The 24,799-nt window shown below is 39.6% G+C and overlaps 1 protein-coding gene across 10 annotated transcripts in view; it reads right to left on the bottom strand.

Moving 5' to 3' along the window:
* MBNL2 (muscleblind like splicing regulator 2) overlaps positions 1-24,799 on the bottom strand; it is a 95,304-nt gene that overhangs the window by 68,400 nt on the left and 2,105 nt on the right. For 8 of the 10 annotated variants that reach the window (XM_026842174.1, XM_026842194.1, XM_026842209.1 and 5 more), the window contains exon 2: positions 4,810-5,660. The exons of 1 other annotated variant lie outside the window; for it this stretch is intronic. In XM_026842174.1, coding sequence (XP_026697975.1) covers positions 4,810-4,983 — 174 coding nt within the window. In that variant the 5' untranslated portion in view covers positions 4,984-5,660. The remainder of the gene's footprint in view (positions 1-4,809; positions 5,661-24,799) is intronic. One more of the 10 variants, XM_026842185.1, reaches the window with a different exon arrangement.

Below are 24,799 nucleotides of genomic sequence, written 5' to 3'. Positions count from 1 at the left end.
GCAATGTTGCATGTTCTTGTCCCCAAACATTGTATTATATATTAGTATTCCTTTGAAAGGATTTTTTCTACTAGACCAAGAAAGCCTTGAAAATAGGTTTGCTTATAGTGTCCAACTTGGAGGGATCTAAATGTGATACATTAAGCGTTATATATCCAGGTTCTTCACTTTTAAATTAAGCAACTTGAACCCAGTGACAAGTATAAAACCAAACAGACCAGTTCCTGAAATTCAAACTTCCCAGTTAGGCCTCTTCACAGACCCTTCCCACTGCACAAACACTGCAGCACCCAAAGTGGAGCCTGTAAGGGCTCTAAAATGGCTTTGGGAGGGTTTAAGGCAGCAGACAAGACTCTGGCAGTGCATCCTCATCATTCTCCATCTTTCTGAGCCTGGCCATGGAAGTACCCCTTCATTCACTGCAGGCCCAGTCAACCCAGATTAGCTTGGAGACACCTTCATCCTCACATTAAGCATCCCAAGGCCACTTGACTAACAGAGTTTTGGGCGTGCCTGCATGGCCCTATCAGCTGGCCAAGTCATGAGTTGCTTCTGCCAGAGTAAGCCCCATTGCTAGGGGTGATGCTATGACCAGCTAATGGGCACACATCTGGCCAACTGGTGCATCTATTGGATGCACAGGAATGATCCACCTACACTTTCCTAATACACCAAAAATGCCTTGCTCAGAACAGACCAGGCTCTGTCCTTCACCAAAGAGCAAGAAACAAATGCTGAGCTGCCTCTCAGAAGCGTATGCAGTAGAACCTGGCTTGAAATCAGCAAGTTTTTGGCCGGAATCTGAACTAGGCTCATTAGTCTTTAGCTATTTCTGTCTAGCCTGAAGCATCTCACAGATGAAGGATATTCAGAGCCCAGAGAGTCTTCAACAGTGAGCATTTTGGATCCTTAAAACTGTAATCAGTCCAATGGGTTGCTGTTGCAACTTTTGCTGGGTTTAAAGTCAAGTATTGCAAGGACAGGTATTCTAAGCCAAAAATTCCTTTTGAGTTAAAAGCAAACAGGGTCCGCTGACCTTTTACTTGGAACCATCAGACCTACAAATACACTTTAATACAGGAAAATTTGTATTCTGATGCAATCGTGTTACTCCAGAAGCCTGGCCTAAGGCCACAGCACTATCACCAGCAGAAGTGACCCAGTGCTCTGCTGGTGCCACATGGCCCCTCTCCCTTCTGTCAGAAGAAACTGCAACAACTCAGGTTTAACCACAGTCAATTTACCGACCTGGTACACGCACAATCACAAAGTGGTGGGAGCACAGAGGGTACATGGCACAGCATGGAGGCAGGTGTCCCTGGCAGGGATTATTTCCTTCAGTCCCAACACCAGCTTTTGCTAGCTTAGAACAACCTTCAGGCTACAGGCAAGTCAGTGTGAAGATGCTTCTGGTCATACAATCACAGGATAGCTGAAGCTGGAAGGCTCCCCTGGATGTCAACTGGTCCAACCTCCTGCTCAAGCATGGCCAGAGTCAAGTGTCCAAGGACCATGTCCAGATGGCTTTTGGGTATCTCCATGGAAGGAGACTTCACAACCTCCCTGGACAACCTGTGCCAGTTCTTGGTCACTCTCACAGTGACAAAGTATTTCCTGCTGTTCAGCAGGAACCTCCTGTATTTCAGGTTGTGTCCATTGCCTCTGATCCTGTCACCAGGCAGAGCCTGTCTTGATGAGATCCCCCTGAGCCTTCTCTTCTCCAGGCTGAACAGTCCCAAGCCTCTCAGCTTCTCCTCATAGCAGAGATGCTTCAGACCCTTCATCACCTTTGTCACCCTCCACTGGACTCTCTCCCCTAGCTCCATACTGGTGCCTGGCAGCCTGATCCACCTGGCAGATACTGATATCATGCTCTCTCATCTGCTCTGGAAATCTGGAAAGAAGAGGGCATGCAGAAGAGGGCATGTCCCTTCCCAAAACTGTTTTGATCGATCAGCATGTAAAGGAGAGCCTGTCTCAAGAGTGCTGTATCTTGCAGTTGACTCTTCTTAGGGAGCAGCTGTAAATACCAGGCACCACCTAAATTTAACACATACCTCAATCTGAGGCTAAAAAAATTCTCTGTCTTCTCTGGGTAGGAAGATGTTTATTCAAAGAGACTCAACATACTCACTATAATTTATTTTTACAGCAGGTACACCAAACCACGACAGTTAAAATGCTAAGTCTCCAAAGCTTTAGATATTATGTAAATAAACTAAATAATTGCCTGCATTAAAGTGTGGTTCGGCATTCAGAAAGGAAAACAGCTCTTGTTTTTTTTAATTAAATTGTGATTTTATCTATAATTCTAGACTGTTCTGTTTGTTTATTTACATGAAAAGTTATCCTCCTTGTTGAGTGCCAAAGCCTTATTCTGAAACTGTATGATTAACACCAGCATTTCCAAAAGCTACACATCAAATAGATTTATGGGACTAATGACATAAGTCCCTCGACTGGCAGTATAAGCAAACTGAGCCAACCAAGCACATTCTTGCTGTACATACAGCAATTTACAAACACTCTTCTGAATAACGGAGATAATGGCTGTGAGGATACCAGTTGATACAGCCAAGAGTCATGCACTCGCAATGATTCCCAACAGCTTTTTATGCACTGCAGGCTCAGGCAGCATGCCGAAACGCATGCCTCCAACTCATGCTCAGCGGCGAAGAGCTACAGGTGAAGACATTGTCATGCTGTTATCAGATCTCCCTCTGCCTGCAGCAGGGTCGGCAAGAAGAAACCTGTACCTCCACCCCTGCTGCTTCAGGCCACAATCTGGTTTCTGGGTATAACCCCATCTCTACCAGCAATTTAACCCAATAGACTCAACTAGAAAATGCAAGACTGGAGGCCCAGGTGCATGCTCTCTTCTGCCAGCTGGGAAGAAGGTGATGATGAGCAGCGGGGTAGAACAGGACCACTTCAGCAACCAGAGCCAGGCTGACCGAGCTGGCCCCTCAGAGCAGATGCTCTCCCACACTAGGACAAAACATGCCTGCTTGCTTTGACTACATTTTTGACATGGTTTTGGACTCCTCTCAACTGAGCAATGATGCTGGTTGTCATTAAGTTATCCACAGTGATCCCTCTGGATCTCTCTACATGGTATTATTAGTATAGGCTGTGACTCCAGTTTCAATTCGTGGGTGATAACCATCCCTGCACAAAATTCTCCAGCTCGAATAGCTGGCACCTCCACCATGAGTGCCCCAAGCTGCCAGGAGAGCAGTGCTGTCCTCAGGCAGCGAGGACAGGTGCATCACTGCTTCGGCCAGGATGATGCAGCAGCAGCACCTCTTGCACTACAAACCCACCGTCCTGCCAGCCCAGGGGCGACCAAGCCCCGCTGCTCACCTTCAGCCTCCCAGCCACAGCCCAGGGTCTTTACAAGAGTAAAAAACTGTATTTAAAAAAAAAACCCTTCTACCAAGTTGCTTATTTCCCATAAAAGCTGATTATTGCCCATTTGCTGCAGACACTAGCCTGCCTGTTGGAAAAAAAAATTATCCTATTGGCAGGCAACCAATATACAAGAACATCTACAAAGAAGCTGTTACAGTTTATCATGCAGTAATCCGTGGATTAAGGTCATTAATAGCACTCGATGACATACTGCCATGACTCCAAAGGTGCTTTTCTGGCTTGCACGATATACAGAACGTAACACCCTCACAAACATTTCCCCTGAGTTACTTTCTTCTAAATCTTCAAAAGAAGAAGTGAGAAAACCCTGAAGACAGACGCCTAGCACAATATCTTGCATTGCACAGAAAAAAGTTATAATGAAAATAAATTAACATTCTCAAGTAACACTGAATTTTCTTCTCATTCACACTGGTGTTCTCACAGTAGGAGTTCTTGGTGAGTAACCGAAATTTTGATCTACAGAGCTAAATTTAAAAAGCAAGCCAAGACATTCTCCCATGCCCAAGAGACAAAGCCACAACTAAAACTTTCAAAATAAAACCTGAAATGCTCAATTTTGCCCTTTAATTATTTACATGAAATAAGGTTTTTCCTTCTGTTGACATGAGAACACATGTATCATCACAGAAAACACTGTGTACTCCCTATATCCCACAGGGCCATTAATCTTCTTTTATGCAGTACACAAAGTATTTTCACAGAACTTTTAAAATAGTTTTTCTAAAGCTTGCCTGATGTCATTAGGAAGTCAGAAGTTGTTGATGGACTGACAGTGTAATTGCTAAATATCCTCCAAAGGAAAGAACCCTTCATTCTGTTCTAAACTTACGCTGCTATCTGCACCATCCATATGTGTAATCATCAATGCTATTAATTTATCTGAGAGTCCCCAGTACCAATGGTAAACAACTTGTTGTGTCAAAACTGAAGTAACGGATAGACTTTTCTTACTTCTGTTGATTTAAACAGAAGAATCTACACTCTTTCCATTTGATTTGTTTCATTAGAACTCTGGTAATGGCCTACTACTGTGCCACTGTGTATTTCCATTTGCCATGAAACAATGATAAATCATAAAATGTGCTCGGGAGAATAAAACCGTCCCACCAGCTGTAAGCAATCCTGTATCCCACAGTCACATGAAATTTTTGTAAACAACATACTGGCAGTAGAAAAGAAAATCCTTAGAAAGAAATATTTTCAAAGCTTCAATAAATAAAAGTTATAACAAATAACATTTGTATTAATATATATCTTACCAAGAATAAATCACTTTCTGATTAAACTGGCTTAGTTGTAACTCATCATTTCACATTTTACTTTCAGTACAATATAGTAGCATTTTCACTACACATGCAATTTTTTTTTTCTTACCTTTAAGGAATCGAAGCAGGCAATAACCCTTCCATTTTCAACCTGGCAGCTTTTAGGGGGGTGTGCAAATTTGCATTCTTCATCAGAGCGTGAACAAGTTCCCCTCTGAAATTGCCTGCACACTTCTAGTGTTAGCCATTTTGTATCTCTTACTGGAGCGACATTCAAAGCCATGATGAAGAGCTGATTTTGAATTTGTAAATTGCTGTCAAGGGAATTATGCCGAAGAAATTTCCAAAACTAGTGACAAAGGGAAGGGAGAGAAAAAGAAAAAACCCACAACAACAAAACAAACAAAAAAACCTAGAAAAAAATTAAAATCCAATTGAAAAGAAGGTTAAAAAAAAAAAGCAGGGGACGATTAACGATGTCCAACGCACACACAGCAGAATAAACAGAGAAAGTTTATCAGCAAGCAGTCACTCATCAATCATTAAGTCCCACTTGTAGACTTCTGGCTGGAAAAAAACATGCTCAGTTGCATTTCTGTCTGTAAAACATGTGGGCTTGTTGATTGTATCACGGATGCACCAGTTTTAAGCCGAGATTCTTCAATGCAATGGCACTCCTTGGTAGAACAGTAGTTCTCTGACAGTTGCTTGCTGGTATTGATTACACAAGAAAAGCAATGCAGTCATTTGTTCGTGTCCCACGAATAATAATAGTTCTTCCTCTTTTTCTTCTTTCAGTTTCCCATCAACTGATTGGCAAATGGAGACAGCTGAGGTATCTTCTGCCAGGTGTAAGGTGAAGGCAATGTCTGGCTGGCAAAAAGGGGATTTTGAGAACACAGGCGTAGCAGTCCTCACTCATAAAAGTGACTTCACAAAGGCACTTTTAAAGTCACTCACCTGACAAAACAAATACAGTATCAGTTCATGTGCAACTCATTCAAATCAACATTACGAAACCTATCATCCCTTTTTATCAGATATTATAAACATACTGCCAATGCTCATTTGTATTTTTTTTTCCAAACAAACTCGGCCTCCTTCGTGAAGTTACGCGTGACAAGGGAATAACCAGTTGAAACACATACTGCAGTAATATTCTAGGCAGCAATCCAAAAGTTGGGAATGTTTTAAATAGATGAATGTGGCAGACACAATAATTAGGCATGCTGGTTGTGAAACAATTCAATCTAATGTGCTTCGTCTCCAAAACAATATACAAAACCCCATTTCCATTAATTTATCATTTGGCCCTTTAGATGGTGTTACCACATTATAAGCTGTTACTTGTTATTTGTTCTTCCTTAGAAATGAGGACAGTAGTATTCTGTTCAGATTTTTTTCTCTTCCCCTCTGTTTCTCAAGGGGAAAAAAAAAAAAATATAATTCCAAAATTACAGGGAAAAAAACCCTTCTATACCCAGAAAAGAGTTAGTTTCTATGTTAAACTAAAGGCTGTTTCGTAAAGGCTTCATGAAATGGCTCACCACTAAGTCATCATCCTCTAATGAGTTCTTTCTAATACAAAGCACTTAATCTAAATTTTCCTTTGATTAAATTAGCTTTCATGTACTTTTACAAATACATAGTTCAGCATCAAAATCTAAGAATTAAACGTGGAACTAAAGATATTTGGGGACTACAAAATACCTAGGATATTTTATAGATAAACAGACCTGAAAATCAAAGGGTTAGATACTATAAATAACTTTTAATAAATGACTATATTGTGTACGCAGACGGGGAAACCACAGACATGATGTTTCCTTCTATTCAGCTTCAAAGGAACACAACTTTCACTCTGCAGATACCAGCTAGAAAGTGTTGATGGATTATTTTTGTGCAAGAATAAAGAAAGGGGGAAGGACTGGAATAAGTGTGGTTTTAAAATGCATCAATAAAAATAGCTCTAAAAACACTGTCAGCTTTCCCATGCCAGAATAATTACCATTCTGTGCTTGGATTCATGTGATTTAATTGAAGTCAGTACTGTTAGTAATGCAAGAATTACTCACACACAGTTTCAGGAACAGATCCCAGTTCTGGCTTCCAGGTCTTCACATCAAAAGGCTTTTCTATTACTTAGTAATGTTACCAGAAAGGGTTTTACTACTTTACTGATACCTACACCAAAATTTGCTACTGCTAGCATGAATAAATGTAATGCAATGCTAATTGCTGAAAAATTCAATTCCAACACCAATGTTCAATTAGATGGGTCTGAATTATATTTAGCTAGCTTTACCTGGCCATCAAGAATGATGAGTTGCAAGATAATTAGTACATTTTTAAATAATTCTACACAATTGTAGTACAGTACATGAATTAAATATTCCTCAAATTAAATATTCCGCCAATGTTGTCCCACACCATCAATGAAGAAGTGAGGTTAAACTGAAAACGCACAAAGAGGTGAGAAATACTCATAACTGATGAAAAGGAAAGAGGGAGGAAAGACAAGGAGAGCCTCTCCACAAGAGCTTGTTGAGCTGATAGCTTGTTGGGCTGATGATTTAGCTGGCTAAATGTAAAAGAGGAAATATTCTCCCTAGAGCCACCCATTCCAATTCAGAAATGTCAGTAACGGTTTTCAGTAATAGATGTAGGAGACAGATGGAAATTTTGGGAAAAGGGTAAATGTTATACTGCACACTGCTGAAAGTCACAAGTAGTAATACTCTGCCAGGTTGCATACTATTAAAATTGACAAAGTCACTTCTCAAGTAGTAGGTGCTAAAACTGAATAAAAACAGATATTGCACATGGCGGCAAAGCAAACAGCATGCACTATATAAGTGGCAGTAGCCATGGTTTTAAAAAAAAATATGCACAACAGATTCACATAGATTTCTGAGATTGCAGAAAGAATTAATATGAAAAAAAAACGTTTGGGCAATAGAGGGTAGAAGAAGAGTAAAATAGAGCGTCATCCTATTTCCTATCTTCTTACTACATTAATAGTTTCTTTAGAAAGGGAAGCATGAAAAGTACGTCTCAAAAATCATCACAATATCCGATTTCTCAAGAGATACTGCATGCTTCAGCAGTTTCTACTGATGCAGGCTTAGGAGAGATAGAACCAAGACCTTTCTGAAGGAGACCATATGCCTTCAGCAGAAGGCAGATGCAAACATGGAGACAGAATTTGGAGTGCTTCATCCCTACCACTTACATGCCCTATGTGTTCATGACCACATCCTTGGCAGCTGCCATACCTTCTCTGCCCATCACCTCCATCAGAAGGGTGAAGGAAGAGATGCCACCTGGAAAGGCTGACCATGAGGGGGAAGCAATACAAGGAGAAGGGAGAAGACAGACAAACTGGGGAAAAAAATTATGGGAGGAATCAAAGAAAGCGGAGTTCAAGATATGAGTCATGGAAAGAGCTCAGGAGAAGGAAAAAAATGGGAGTGGAAGGTAAGAAAGTGAAATAGCTGATCGTGGATGAGGAAGGGAGAAGTTTCATGGGAAATGGGGAAAAAATAAGATAAATGTGGAAGAAAGGAGGAGGGAGGATGTGAACACTGGGGGAGAGAAGGGCAGATGGAACTTTAGAAGGAAAGCAGAAGAGACTACGGTTACAGGGGAAAATTCAGCAGTTTGAGTAAACAGAGGGAAGTAAATGTGGGAAGAGAAACATGGGATTTCCAGAAGAAAATACAGTAATAAATAATAATAAACCTCAATAAAATGCCTCCCCGGCCACAGGCCATTATTAACATCACAGCCCACCCTGACCTTACGTGTTGCCATACCCACCCGTACGGAGAACACCAGGGCCTCCAGCAAATGTGAACTCCTCTCTTCTTTCCATTACTTCTATTTGTGTCCCAACATATCAACCAAAGTTAGCTGTCCTGCCAAAACCGACAGGATCTCACCAGCCTAGAGCCCTCAGCACTAATGGGATCCCCTATCCAGACAGAAGGTTTGCTTTTGGGTTTGCCTGGGGGTTTTCTTTCATTGTTTTGTTGTTAATTGCCAATGACTGATTCCAACTCAAGCTTACACTCCCCACTGTAGCTAAACAAACTACTAAAACTTACACATTGACAACTGAAATAGAAAATGTTCTTGCTGAAGCTGAAGAAAGCCCTCAACATAAGTACAAAAGAACTAATTTTGTTTGGTTTTTTCACAACTACTGCTGTTTATTTTCAGTCTCACACACTTGGATTAATGGAACTGATCCAGAATACACATCTACAAATGCAGTTTTTCGTATGCCAAGTGAAATAAATTCATGGACATGTATTTGTAAAAACTACTTAGCTTTAGACCCCTCTTTTCAGATAAGCATCACTTCCCTTCTGCGGAAAGCTAGCCAGACATGGAGGAGTAGGAGGCTTTTGCCGATCTTGTGTTCCCTTGAGAGAGCGGGAAAAAGTCTGTGTTAGGCTACAGATCATCTTCCTGTTCTAAACCACAAAATCACTTATTTTCTAAGTAAGCAAAAAAAATCCTGGTAAAAAAAAATCCTTTTAATTATTAAACAAGGCAAAGCATACAGGTACTAGGAGGCTCTAGTAAATGTTTTTGTTCTGAGGAATGATGGGCAGTCAGCATCTTTAGGAGTTGCAACTGAGCACAAAGCCCTGCCCTATTACTAACCAGATGGATGTCTCAGATGGAAAATAGGAGCTCTTGTTATATACAAAATATGGGCTGCTCTGGTACAGTAGTTTTACTTATCAGACAGATTATTTGGCAATGGATTATGTAGCATCTGTCTAATGAAGAAGCTGAGGCTTCCTAGACATGTTGTATTCACGCTTCAGTAGATAATGTGTAGTAATGAGCAAAGACCTTGTCTTCAAAAAGCCATCTCTGCAGGTGATGACTTCCAGTAAAGGAGCAGAGTCCTCTACATAGTGCCAACACAGATCTCTACTGGAACTGCTAAGTTAACTCAAAAGGTGTTAAAACAGTTTTTCATTTTATCCTTACAGAATTAAGCACGCTGTATTATTCATCACGTTAAAATCTTCAGCAAGAGATGTCAAGACTGGGGCTCAATTTGTTGCTCCTACTGTCAAAGTTTATCAATATGACCCATATATTTCTTCTGTATATACACCAAAACCTCAAGAATTAGAAAGTTAGAAACCCCTTAGTTGTACCTAAAAGAGATTGCAGAGTTTACAGTATACAAACTCTTCTTTCCCAGCAAGCCAAAAGAGATGTGCTAAATATCCTTAGCTTTACAAGTCTGACCATTTACACTGTGGAAAGTGGGTGTTCCTCCTTTAGGTCACTAGCAGGGCAGAAAATAGATCACTGCCCAAATTCAATTAAACACCTGAACTCAGGTGGGATAAAACTCATCTTGAGGACAGATCTAAAGTCACCAGAATTGACCTGCTGGAATCTTTAATGCCAGGACAATGTCTTGAGAACTTAGTTTTTAAACGCAGCAGGCATACACTATAACTCTTCAGAGAGAGACTGTTAGCTCTGCCAAACGTGGGAAAGCTCTCGAGGACCAAAGTCACACCTCTAATCACAGGGAAATGATACTGTCCAATTTTAAACTCTCAACCCAAAGCAGGTTACTGTTACAATGTTTATACACTTCCATGTGCAAGTTCATGTTGCTTACTCTCAGAAAATCATGTCCATAGTTTTAAATTTGCTTCAGGAATCTTTTACCAAGGAGACGAAACAACGACCCTACAAGTAGATACAAGGCACAAAGGACTTCAGGTTGAAATTTTAAGCTCTGTCTGGAAGTTGTAAGCAGCAGAAAACGGGCTCTCTACCATGTTAACACTGGCTTCACACTCCACAAACCAGCAATGTCTTATCCACACATTACCTTAATTCACATGCTTATGACATTCTTATTTGTCCAGGATATAAACTAATCTATAAGAAATAATATCCTCAATTTAGCCACTCCCTTCAGCCTGGATTTACCATCTTCGAGTCTGTGACTTTACCTGGGAGAAGCAATGTGGGGCAAAACACAACCATTCCCAGATATCCCAGGACATACTATGATATTCAAATACAAGGATTAACCAATATGCCCCACTCTACAGATGCATTTTCAGACTACTGTCAAGCACTGTGTTCCTTTGAAAAGCTGACAGTCCAGCAGATGACCACATTTGCAAAGGAAACTTGCTTTGCAGATCACTATATTTATAGCCAAAACCTAGTGGAAAGATTCCCTATATAAGTCTAATACATAGGGGTCCTTCTATAACCAGATTAAGTGTCTTGAACATTCATGATGTAAATACAGATATTTGAAAGACTTGACAGCTACTGAACCCTCATCCTTTAGGCCAGGAAAAGGCATCCAGATCCTGCTAAGTCGTACCTCTTGCTTGCAGCTGCACAGTAGACTCCACTTTCAAAGCACTTAAGACACAGCCACACATTTAGGATACACTGGCAGGTGTTTGAGTCCAAAAGATGGTGGGACTGTGCTTCAGTTTTCCAACTAAACGTCACTGTTACATTCTTTTAAATGTCATTTTCCCCCCATTGTTTGTACTTTAAATAGCATTCAAGGCCTCCAAACTGAAGAGAAGCTGCACACCAAAGGACTGCTGTGACCCGACGAGAACACTCCAGCACCATTTTCAATTCCAGCTACCTGCTATTTATTTCCTTGACTCCCCTGTGCTGTTTTCTCTTGCCCTCCCTCAGACTCCCTGCTGAGGAAAGCAAGGCTGCAGCTTAATCCTAGGCTAAAGCTAGATCCATTATGATTTGCCTCCCCAGGTGCAGAATAAAGCCAACACAGCAGCTTAAAGCACCCTGTATCACACGTACTGGCCAGCTCAACTGCTATGTGCCCACCAGCCCCATGCCCCACACCTGATGGAGTAGAGCAGGGCAGGCATGACTGGGCACAATGGCATAGGCTGCTGCCCCACTCCCTCCCCTTCACCCCACCTGCAGCAGGTCTAGCTCCTTGTTACAGGCTCCTGTAATTATGATGCTGTATGCCACAGGACATGCTCCCCATCCCTAGAAAGCAAGGCTGACTTCTCAGTCATTACACACTAATTTTAAGCCTCACTGTGCAAAATTCCCCACTAACCAACACAGAGAGGATCTTGTATCAAAGATGCTAACATGAATGGAAAAAACAAAGAAGGTAATTTTCCAAACAAATAATGTGATGGTCAGCATGCTTATTAATTATATTTGAATAAATTACATTCTTAAAGATAACATGCAAGAGATTTTTCATGTGGTGGATAGGCTTTTCTCACTCTGTCAGGCCACCAGATTACAAAACAGGACCAGAAAGTGATGTGACAGCACAGAGATATCATTCATCAGTGAGTACTATGTCAGTTTCATATTCCTCTCTTGAACCAATTTCTAACATAGTTCAGTAAAATTACAGCATTAAAACCAGAATCAGGCTTCTGGCACTCTTCTGAATTTTTGTAAAGTCACAAAAAATAATATTCACTATATTCAAGAAACTAGAGAAAACAAGACAGATTTCTATTGATCATCATCCATTCTTTGATGGCAAATACGAATGAAAAACCTTTCTGCCGTCATAAAATTTTTAAGAAATTACAATAGAACATGATGAATGCATTTTATTCTACAAATTTCAAATGAAACTAATGAACATTTCTTTAATCATTTTAAGGTTTTTTTCCACTTTAAGATGTTAAGTAGCTTCCATTTGGCATTGAACAAATCAGCATTGCTCAAATGAGGAAGAAGCCAGAACTGCCCTATTAGAGAAGCAGCCCACTAGTTTGACCAGGTGGCTAGGAGCCAAAATATTAAAATTCTAACCCTGATTCCTGTATTGATTTGATCTGAACTCAGCTGAAGTAAAAAGTGTCCTGACTTACAAAAGAACCATTATCTATTTTATTTGCTTGACTTGGAGATAACTATTGCAACATCTCTCTTTGCCTGTTATACAACCAAAGATGAACATTTGTCAACTGTAATTCAGATGAACACTTTACCCAGTCAATCCTAACTATTTTAGTTAAGCTGAGAGAAGTCCAGGTACAGGATAGAAAACATCAGTCTGTTCTGTTTAAACTGAGCATGACCTCCAAATATCAGTTTTGCAAAGTGAGCCATATTCTCCTTGTCAAGAGCACTAATGTGCCAGGTTCAGGTTTTTTAGTATGTCCCACACTATTTACAGTACGGCAATGAGCTTATTAAAACCTGCCGGTTCACTTTGAAGCTGGCTTTACAACTTAATAACACTAATGTCCTTTGTCCCTGGGGAAGCAGGTGAGGAGGAAGGTGTACCACTGACTGCGAAACAACACACACAGCCTGGGACCTTTTCAGTGATCCACTGTACTACTTTGCTAATGGACCATGAAATATTTCTGTGGAACTTTAAGTCTGTAGATGGCTGGAGCTCACGAGTATTTTCTAACATCAAAGTGCTTCGAAGTCACGCTGATAAAACTAATGCTCATTATGCTTCAGTTAAAATGCAATTGCGGAAAACAGTTTTTCTTATTCTAGAAAACTTCTTTTTTCCCCCCACAATGATATTCATCCCACTCCACTTAACCTTCTTCTCCTTTCTTGGTCTGTACTTTCTCTCACAGTCTGCAACTTAAACACCTCTTGTTTCTAAGTTCAAAGAAATCTGATTTTATCCTCTAGGTGTATGAATTTCATACACAAAATTCTGCTCCCACCTTGACAAGAGGGTAAAAGCAATTTCTGTTTCTGTGCCTCTGCAAGCCGAGTTAATCATCCCCGGCAGCAATGACATTATCACTTGGCCTCTTGTGGACACAAATGTTTTGCTTTTGGCAGAGTGCACCACGTAATAGCTATTAATCAAACAACTCCCCAGGGAAGGGTACCCTAGTGCATTAGGATCTTCTACTCACACCCAGCTTCAGACATGCATTGTATTTATTTTTTTAGGACTGTAAAAATATTTATAGAAAAGTCTGCTTATGTACTGTGAAATTTTTATAGACTGGCATGGAGGGAATGCATGATCAAATGACTGTTCTCACCTGCCAAAGGACCGATAGCATGCTGTTACACAGGAGCACAATTTAAAAAAGCTCAGGCTGTTGTCAATTTTCTATTTTCTCTGCTCTGGTTCGCATGAAGCCAAAAAGGCAGAACTCTTACCAAGATATCTGTGACAAACAGTATCCTTTTGTACTGAAAGACAAGGACAGTCTGAATAAACCAAGGACTCCATGTAAATTCATACATGTTGAATTCGCAAGCTAAGAATATGTTTAAGACTGCCAACACCATTATTAATAATATACTCCAACAAATTACCCAGCTCTGGGAAGTTGCATGGCACACCAAACAAAGCTCCTGAGGCAAGGGCAGCAAGAGCACTACCTAATGCTATTAAATCCGACCACCTCTTAAGCACTAAACCCAGTCTGCTGAACAGATTCCCTGCACCAAACCAAAGCAGCATCACTGTTCTGAGATAAAATACCTATATTTGTGCTGTTTTCTCCATCTGCAATTTACCTGAGCATAGGATACCAAAGTACACAGGGTTGAGTTTAGCAGGTCAGCCAAAAAGTCCATCTCGCTCAATATCCAGTCTCCAACCCCGGCCAATACCAGATGTCTGCAGAACAGTGCAAAATCAGGGCAGGCAGAGCATGTTAATTTTCATTAATCTTCTCCCAGCAACCTGTAACTGATGTCTTTGTATTTAATAGGTCTCAATTGATTTTTCTTCCATGGATTTGCCCACTCCCTTTTTGAACACTGCTCTTCAGAAGTGTCTTTCATCATGCGCATGGGAAGTAGGATACCGAGAGGAAGCCTGACTGATTTTCACAACTGTTGACAAAAGCCTGGATTCTCAGGAGAGGAGTGTGGATATGGAAGGAAACATTTCAGTATTTTGGAGATTTACAGAAATTTGCAAAACAACAAATGGAGTTGGGGAGTAAGATGACTGATTACAAAACTCCTTAAGTATATCTGTGTTGTTACTGGCTTTTTATTGTCCTTGAATGGGTTAGACTAAGAGAAAACATACCTTTTCCTTCCAGCAAAAGTGATGCTTGGAGAAAATCACTTAAAACCTACCAGAAGAGGAAGAAACACTAAGACCCCTTCTTCACCCCAAGCTGCATCATCTAGAAGCATTCCCAGATGCAATAAGCAATGCTTTCTTAACAATCCAATGGAGAAGAAGGAAAAGCCAAGAGCGTGCCCAAAGGAGCCCAAGTGAGGCACTCCAATCATGTTCTGCCAGACCTGGAGTATTTCACAGCTATCTCAAACACATTTTGGAAGCAGCAACTCATCACAATGGAAAAGTGCTTCCAACAGGGAAAAGAAAAAAATCTTAATCGTGTCTATTCTCAGAGGGCTGCCGCCCAAGCAAGACTTCATCAGTCCATTTTATCGCAGGGATTCAATTCCCCCTTCTCTCTCCATTAGGACTGTGCACATAACACACAACAACAGCTTTATTTACTTCCAAAACTAAAGAAATCCTCATGAAGCAGAACATATGCAAGTGCTTTACTTCTTACACATCTCATGGGACATACTGCAAAGCCATTTACATCGGAATACTTTGTATCTTACAGCAGTTAAAAAGATGGAACAGCAACCTAACTTTAAAGTCACCTATGGAATAGCAGATTGTTATCAAGTACATTCAATGGTAATTTAATTTTTTAAAATAATGTTTCTTATGCTGACATTCAGACAGCATATGTTTTATATACAGAAGCTGAAATCTTCCACTAAAAGCCCTTTTCAAAGACCCTTCCCAGTCAATGAGAAACCCAGTAATGGGTTTTTTTGGCACAGCTCTGAAGGAAAAAAAGAAGCAGTATTCAACAGGTTATCAGTATCTTCTGAAGGCAGGTTGCTATTTTGCATTTTGAACAGACATTGCTTCCTGCTTGATTATCTTTGGTCCTCCAAGGCAAATAAATACAATATCTAATCAAGCTCAGTGTGAAGATGACAGTAAAAAGCTTTCTTTTCAAAATTCAAGCCATTTATTTGTCCACAAAAAAACCCCAAAACAGCCAACATTTAAAACTTCAGAAGCTACCTGTGTTGTATTTGACAATACATAATGGACATTTAGTCTCGCTGGAATAAAAATAAATTTGCATCCAGTGAACCACTATTCTGTTGTCAAATAGGTATCAATGGTTCAGAAAGAAAACACTTTTCCTCTAAAATTGTTTTTGCAGTTGGTGGCAGAGAAGCAACGAAGAGCTTTACTCAGAGTACTTGTATGCTCTGGTGAACTTGTGTTTTCCTGGAAATCTTGAAAACTTCTATTTAATCCTGAGGCAAATAATGGAGTTACAACTGGAAAAAGCGCACAGTAACTCTCTGCAGATACTGCCTACCAGAGAAAACACTTTTTTTTTTCTGACACTAAGATGATGAATTTGGGGTTTGGTGTGCAATATGGCTACTGACCCTCCTTTCTGCTTGGGTACCAATTAAGAAGCGCTGACCCAATAAAAATGGGTCATATCGATCTGTTGTTTTAATTTGTGTAACATCTCCCTCAGTCCAAAAAGCTAACCACCTGTCGCCACTTGAAGAAAGTTACTTTTTAACCCAGTTTCATTTCAGAAAATAAACTTTTTTTTTTTTTTTAATAAGTAACAGGAGACAAAGTACTTAATGCACAGAGCAGATACACACAAACAAACCCAGACGTTTACTATCCTACAGTAAGGACACTGGATGAGTTCATACTCATCTTTCTGCCATGTGCCATAGTTCAGCTGTCTGCAACAGTAAAAAGGGGACTTAAACTATATTCAGACTTCTGGAAAGAAAAAAAACAAAACCTACAACTACCTTGTAAAAGTAACTTTAATGTACAGAGCCTTCCTCTTCATTGCCATTAACTTACAAGTTGAAATGGGAATAGATTCAGACAGCAATACTGACTTGTTAGGCAACATTAGTCCAGTACTCCTAGAGCCCAGACCCAGGCATGTCCCTGCCTTAAATAAAAAAATTTCTCAGTACTTAAATGACAATCCCTCTCTATTTTAACTCAGCTATTTAAAATGGAAAGAGACCAATAGGAAAAAAAGTTTTTCATACTCTCACTAGGTCTTGTTGAAATCTTCCTGAAGGAAACCACCATCTGAATGCCTCCTCTGACTGAAAGGTGAAAATATTGCGGGCAAAAGTAGAGGTATTTTAGCAATACTGAAACAATTCCACCATGACCTGTTATTTTCATATGGTTGAATCATTTTATTGTAACTTAAATATTATCACAGATAAGCACACAGATGTTCAGGAATACCCTGTAAATTGTGTTTCAATAGGGAAGTTGGAAAGGAATTCTTTCATCCTTTGACACAATGAATTGCAATATTTTTGCAGTCAAAACTGAATACATTTCCCAGAAATGTTTTGACAGAGCACTCTTCCAGACCTTTTTTTACAGTGTCTGCTTACCTGTAACTACAGAGATTTCTCCTTCCTGCTAATCACAGCCCAGGGTTCACCAGCACTTCCAAAGCAATGGATACACTTGTGACGCTGAGTATATGCAACTGGCTTTTGGCAAGAGAGAGTTTTCTGCTCACACTGCAGTGGAAAATCTGGACTGGTTAAAATAAGTCTTGACAGTTTTGTCCTTTTCAAAGGTTTAATTCATTTGTTGTACTTCAAGCCTAGTCCCAAATGGATAAAGCCACATTTTGTTTATGCACTGTACAATTTGTATTGCCTTGCACAACTTCTGTGTTAAATCGTTAACTCAAAGACTTCCTTTAACCCTGCATAAATCTCATTAATAGACAGCAGTATTTCTGAAAGACAAGGTCAAATTTTCCATGTTACAAAGTCAATAAATAGCCCAAAAATATTTTTGATTTGGTCAAATAAGTAACATCAACAACAACGTGAAGATAAAAAAAAATTGTCCACGTGTAAACATAAAAAGTGGACTGCTGCTGTTAACCTTACATACATTTCTATTCCAAGAAAACAACTCTGCAAAAATGATTTAAACTTCTGTGTTGAATATGCCTCACTTTAATGCAATATTTGCTTAGCTTGTAAATAAGAGATTTTATAACTTCTAACCTCCAGCCTATGTACACACACCAGCCCTTGACATTTGATAGGACTTCTTTCCATTCCATACAAGATTTCCAGGACAAAGCAGGTGAGACACAAAATCAAACCAGACCAGAAAAACAACCAAACAAATTATCTGACACTCTCAGTCAAAATTATACCCTCCAGTCATCCTCTGCACCTTTATGGGCTGAAAAGAATACATTACCAATATTTGGCTTCCACAGAAATATCCACTTTATTACAATGCATAGACTCTAGAAATCTTGAAAACCTACTTGAAAAACCCTTTTCCACATTCATCCCTCTGTCCATCATCTGAAATAGTAGTAACCATGGTACCACTTTATAGCAACTGAACAGAACTGCCTGTCTGCTACCAAAAAGCAGCACTACTATACTCCAAAAAGACAGAAAAGGGAGAGACTAAAAAGATGTAGCAGTATTTTACTTTCAAGTTTTTAGGATTTCTTATCAAAGTTCACCCAATTTACCTATGAAAAGGGTTGGGGGGGTTAAATTTAATTATTACCATTCTGTAAAGTTGGATGGAAATCCACAATTTAGGATCCCAGGTTTTTTCTGGCTTCATTATTGCCAAGCATTCACCAGATGAGCAAGGTCCACCAGGAAAAAAGTTAAAGAACAATCCCGCTGATGCACAAGGCACAATGCAATCTGTATTTCATATCAATGCAGCCACACAACTAAAGAAGTTAGTATTTTTAAATCAGAAAAGTACAAACTTGCCCACTGTTTCTAAAGTCCTATTTCAGCGCAATCATTTTTACCTCCAGTAGAACACTCAAAAGTTGAAAACCATCACATTTACCTTTTCCCTATGTGAAAAGAATGCTGACATTTCACTGTCTGGAGGCCAAGATGGTTGAGATACAGTTATCTTTACCAAAGAAGACCATTACTAATAAGTCTGGTTTACTTTCACTTTTCTTTAAGGGAAAAAAACAAACACCAAACCACAACAAAACAACAAACCTATATTGATTCCTACAAGAATCCTCAAGTTTAAGGACTTATACACAATCCTACTGCAGCACAGCTACCTCTCACCCCTTTCACTGGAAGCCTGAAAATATCAAGTGCATTTCATAAAGTCTTATCACCTACAAGTATGTTTACAAGAACTGTCAATTTTTATTAAAGAGCATGATTTTGACAACTGTAGAGAAGAGCTGGAAAATACAAATCCTAAAAGCTCAAAATTAAGCAAAACGAAAGCAAATTAATCATCCCACCCTTGTAACCTGATTTTTGTGGGACCTAGTTCTCATGATGACAGGACTCTTATGGATGTTAAGAGATTTAATTTAAAAGGTTAGCCAGAAGTGATAAGCATTTACAGATAGCATGAAGACTGAAGTCAGAGCAGAAGTTCAGGGTCTACAAATTCTACAAAAACCTACAGATCCAACAGTCTCACATGGTTAAATATCATGCTTTTACTTCTAATAATCTTTTGTAATTTTCATAATGAACTGTACCAACAGTTGTCCTCTGCTTTGCAACATAACCATTAACAATAAAAGATAGTTTCCAGTTAACATAAAATTTTTTCAAAGTCATACCTGAAGCCAGCTGTGAAGAGTTACAAAAGGATCTCATGATGAGTATGCTGGATGATAAAATGATGTAAGAGTTTAACATAAAGATAGGCAATTCAATGGGAACTTCGGCAAAATACTCAGCAGTTGATGGAGTATAAAGCAAGCAGAACATCTGGCAATATTGAAGGAAAACAGGAAAGAATTATGCTACTACGTATAGCCATGGAGCATGCAACTCTTGAGTGATAAATCAAGTTTGGAATACCCCCATCTCAAAAAGATTATAGCGGAACTAGAAAAGAGGGGGAGGACAACAACAGCACCATCAACACTACAGAAACACACATACAAAGGGTCAATAGCGAGGCTTTTGACAACAGAAATAATTTTATATTTGTACAGACTGATGATGAAGACCACAAAATTTTGACTAGGAGGCAGGGGGCACTCAGTGAATTACCAGTCAGGAAAACAAACAAAAGACAGTTATCTTTACATATGGCAAATAGAGTGTGAAGTTAAATGGCAAGTGATGTACTTAAGGTCAAAAATACAAACAAGTTTATTTTAAACTTTTCAGCTTAAAAAATCCGATGATTTAAACAGTCATCAGACTCACCAATGGCTACTAAATTCAGTGGTTGAGAAGGAAAGTCCTCCCTGGAAAGCCTCTCACCCCTGGTGACTCAAAGCTAGAGTCATGCTCCAATCTAGGCACATGCTGCTGTCCTCAGCTTACCCTCCTGCCTTCTCCAACTCCGGAGGGCAGCTTCTTAGAAGCAGCCTAGATCTGCAGCCAGAGCTGGCTATGGATCCATAGGGACACACTGATCCTCAAGCCCTCCCATGAGAAACTCAACACTTTCATCTCCTATTTCAAACAAACGGATTTCAGAGATGGCGGACTAGTTCTGCTTATCTTCAGGCACTTAAATGTGTCACTGGCCATCAAAAAGCACAATCTCCTTCATTGTCCTCATGCCAAAGGAGAGAGGCACTTCCAAAAGACAATTCAGTACATGAAGGCACGGCTTTATCTCCTCGGGCCACAACAATGCCACCAACCTAACCAGACACATGCCCCCAAGGACCAGCAGATCACTCAAATGACTGTGCCACCTGCTCTGCACTCCAGTGGGATGATTTACCGACTTGGGAAGGCAAAAAACCCCTCTCAGAAACATGTGTTTGTTCTCAGGCCTCACTCCCTTGCCCTTCAGTGGTTGTGTCCTGCTTCTCAAGAGACTGGGAAGCGAAGTGGGGGACAGAGAGTGGGAAACCAGAGAGAGAAAGAAGAGAGAGACTTGAGATCTCAAGTCCTACAGAGGTGTCCAACCACTTCCAGCTCTACAGGTGAGGTCCAGGTCCAGGAGATGGATTTAGTTCCAGTTATTTCTCTCCAGCTTCTCCCCTTACAATGGATGTTGTGGCTTCTTACGCCTTAGGACCTTTTACACCAAGGATTAAGCCACTGGCTTGTCCTCTGCTGGTGTTTCCACTTCAAAGAGCTGCTACTGTGGATACCAAAGCCTTTGAAAGTGGCCTCACCACACTAAGTTATGAGCACTAAATAAGGTCCTAAAAAAAAAAAAAAGCCAAAAAAAGCACTGGCTTTATAAACACATCAGTGCAGCCACTTTTAAAGCCTTTCATGCCTTCTCCACTGTGGCAAAGAAAATATCTAGATTTTTGGCCTCCCCACCCCTCAAAATTATGGCAGTAAAGCAATCCAACCCCAAAACTTGTCCCAACATTAGCAGCGGGGAACTGAAATACACACTGGAATTGTGAAAAAGAAATAAAATAAATAAAAATACACAACACGTGAAGCAAAAAGTTTTTAAATGCAAGCACTAGAGCTCCAAGACAGCAGCGCGCTGTGCTGCTGGTGCATGTTTAGCATGCCAATAAGGACTGCAGCACTGCAATCCCTAGCACAAGCAGCCCACACGCCGGCGTCCTCCTCCGCAAAAGCCTCTCGCCAACCAGAGGACCTGCCCCAGTCCTCACCACTTTTGGGCTGCGGGGCAAGAAGACGAAGGTGAGAAAGCCAGTGTTGGTCTCCTTATAGCAGTCAGAGACCGTAGCTGGTGATGCTGTGCCACGGGTGAATGTGGCCGTCAGGGAAATCCCGTATGTGTTATGGCAGCCTTTTAAATAAATAAAAGCAAGGCAGTGCCAAAGTCCTGAATCATTAACCGGGCACAGATGTATGCTTCCATCAATGACAGGCCTGCCTGTTCCACTAGAGGCACAGCCAGAGGTGTTTGCCGACAAATCAGGGCAGATGTAGGACTGAAACATGCATATAGCTGCTGATAACAGCACCACAGACTGTCTGAAAAGTAGGAAGGAGTGCCCCCCTCCCCAACCCAACCCAAAAAAGGTCTGAAACTAGGCTTTGATATCCTGCAAGGCAGCCACTTCCCCCACCTCAGGAGTCTCATAGAGAGCATTAAGGCACAAAACCAACACGCCAAAATCCAGCATTGAAAATCATCTTTCCGAGAGCTTGAAAACAAACAGAAATCTTGCCACTTTGCAAATTGAGGTTAGTTTTAGACTAAGTTCAGAACACTGCCCATAATACCTATAAAGTGCAAAAATCATGAGAGATTCAGGAAATTGGGGGGTGGGGGGCTGAGCCATTTAGTATACCTGAAGCACATATAATAGAGCATTTGAAAAAAATAGAAACACAAAAATCCTCAGAACCCTAGGAAAATATATTCAGCCTGGATAGAAGAGTATGCCAGAGGGCTGAAAAAAAGACTGAAAAAAATATTATTTGCTAGTCATCTCTTAAAAGTAATGACACACACACACAAAAACATCCCAAATAGTTGCCTTCAGTATTCACAAAAAGAAAAGAAAGTTATTTCTAGTAGAGTCCTAGTTTCCTTCCATAAAACTAGAGGGAAAACATTTCTGCATTTTTCCTTACTTGTATTCTCTAATTCTGCCTATTGTCAGAGGCGCTGTACTCTCCACAGGAAAGATTTTACAGCACACAATCTCCACACTGACCTTGTCTCTATTCATGAGTTCAGCAGTGTGCGACGCCCAGACCTTCCTGAAATGCTGTTTATCATCCACTCAGAAACTGATAAAAAATTATTGATCTAAAATAGAAAAAATTAATAGACTCTGATATGAACCATCTGTTCCTATTTCTTGATCCATTGCCTTATGCAACAACTGTACTGCTAATTCCCTCCTACTGTCTTTATTAGCTATTGGTTTTGTACCGCAAAAATCACAAAAATGAAAATTCTTATTTTTATGAGTGTGTATATTACATATGTGTGTATGCATTTGAGGACGTACATCTAGGTATAAAAATGGAAGAGGGCAGGAAGGAAAAAAAAAAGGAAAGGGAAAAAAAGGAGCAAGTACATGTGCATTTGTTCCTTTTGCTTATAGCTGAGCTCATCTAACTTGCAAAGTTTAAGGTATCACAAATCCACCAGGTTCTTCACCAGACTTATGGCTCCAGGGATCTTTACAGGTCTTCTACAGAAGTGGCAAGCTGCACGCTGGCAGTTCTCAACAGCTTTAGTAATCATCAGTAGCACAGAGTCCCCTACATAATTAGTATTTCTTTGGGTTAGTTGTAAGGATTTTGCATCTTATCTCCCCTTAGGTACGCTCTTCAATTTTCACAACTCCGAAGTTTTCCTTTTTAAGTATGACCAAAATACTGAGCAAAGAACCTTATATCACCAGCATTGTCAGAGGAAAAAAAAAAAAAAAAAAAGAAAAAAAAAAAGGACATTAAGAACTTTGCAGATTCTAGAAAGGGGCTGCATGATTTCTTTCTCTTCACACACCTTTTACCCCAAATAAAGCCCAAAAGTTTGTTTTTAAAAGAAGACTTTGGACTCCATATATCAATAACCAACAACTGTCACTGCATTTGCTAATAATGTATAAGAAGATTAGTTTAATTAATCAAGCAGTTAATACCACTATTATTTGAACTGGTTTTCAGCACTGACACCCTCTTGAAATTGTTTTATTTCCCTCAGGCTATGACTTCATTCTGTTTACAGACCAGTTATATAGCACTAGTGTTATGGTTAACCATAGTGTGAACATCGTGTCAAACATATCAAATTAGCTTCACAATCAAAGGCTGGAAAATGGTTTTGAAAAGAAAATATCTACTAAAAAACTCGAAAGCAAGTGATTTTATTCTCCTTTACTACAATATTATAACAGCCACATTCACAAAAGAGGAAAAATCATTGGGCTTTAAAAAAAAGTGTTTCTTCCATGAAAAAAAATAATCTTCAGTCAGAAATTTCTAGTAACATTAGAAAACAAGGTAACAGTAATAGCTATTATGTGAAATTTAAATCTTAACAATGTGTCTATTTAGGAAATTAAAACCATATGTGAAATCATTAACGAGGAATTTCATTTGAACCCTAAGTCTTTTTTTATCTCTCAATACTATAAAAACTGAACAGATTAGGTTTTTTTTTTAACAAATAAACACACTACAGATTATTCCTGACATACTTGTGAGCAACAGAGAACATTCATTCACAGCAGACATGAGTTAGACTTGAGTGTCTGAAATCCCCCATAACATTAAGAGCTGTTTTTCTTGCTCAGAAAAAAAAAAAAGTATTTGTAGCACATGATTATCTTAGATTTCTATAAAATGTATACTTACAAATGAAGAACTTGATTTGACTGTATAAACACTCTATAGCCAAACACTATATTTCAGGACCTATAACTCATTAGAAAATCCTATCTTAGGAAAATGAAGAAACTGATTCTAAACAAGAGTAATTATCAGTTGAAAACAGACAGACTGCACACAGTAAGACGTTACTGCACTAATAGCTCTAATGAAATCCACGGAGCAATTAAGCAGAAAAGATACTACTAAATGAAAAGAGCTACCAGAATCTGGTCCACAGTACTTTTATTACCATCTATTCACATAATAAATGTATATGCAGAATAGTCACTACCACCTCTACACTCCAAGACGAAAGCCCACTTACCTATCCATATAAAGTAGTAGTATATACACACCTTGAACAGGAAATATTTTTTTTAAATCCTTTTGTCACTTGATTGTCTGTAAATAGTTTGATAAAAACTATTTGATCAAGTGATGGATGTGAATTTTCACTTTGGCAGTCAGGCATAAGTAGGATAATTCTATACATTGCCATCTCCAAGGTACGAAAACCAGCCACTTAAATTATCTGAAACTAAGAGACAGTCTCAAAACACGATACTGAGAAGTTTTCTTTGAAAGCTATGCATGACAATGGTTTTATCTGCAAAAATTAAAGATTCAGCTCCCATTTTATAGCTTGAAAAAGATTGACTTGCTTCTAATTATCAATCTTTGCTTCACATGCTAAACACACTTGGCACACTAACAACACATTTAAACATCAACAGTGA

This window comes from Athene cunicularia, assembly GCF_003259725.1.
Source record: "Athene cunicularia isolate RWA chromosome 1 unlocalized genomic scaffold, athCun1 chr1_part1, whole genome shotgun sequence".
Lineage (NCBI taxonomy): Eukaryota > Metazoa > Chordata > Aves > Strigiformes > Strigidae > Athene > Athene cunicularia.
The sequence above is the reverse complement of the archived record's forward strand: the minus strand, read 5'-3'. Positions and strand labels throughout refer to the sequence as shown.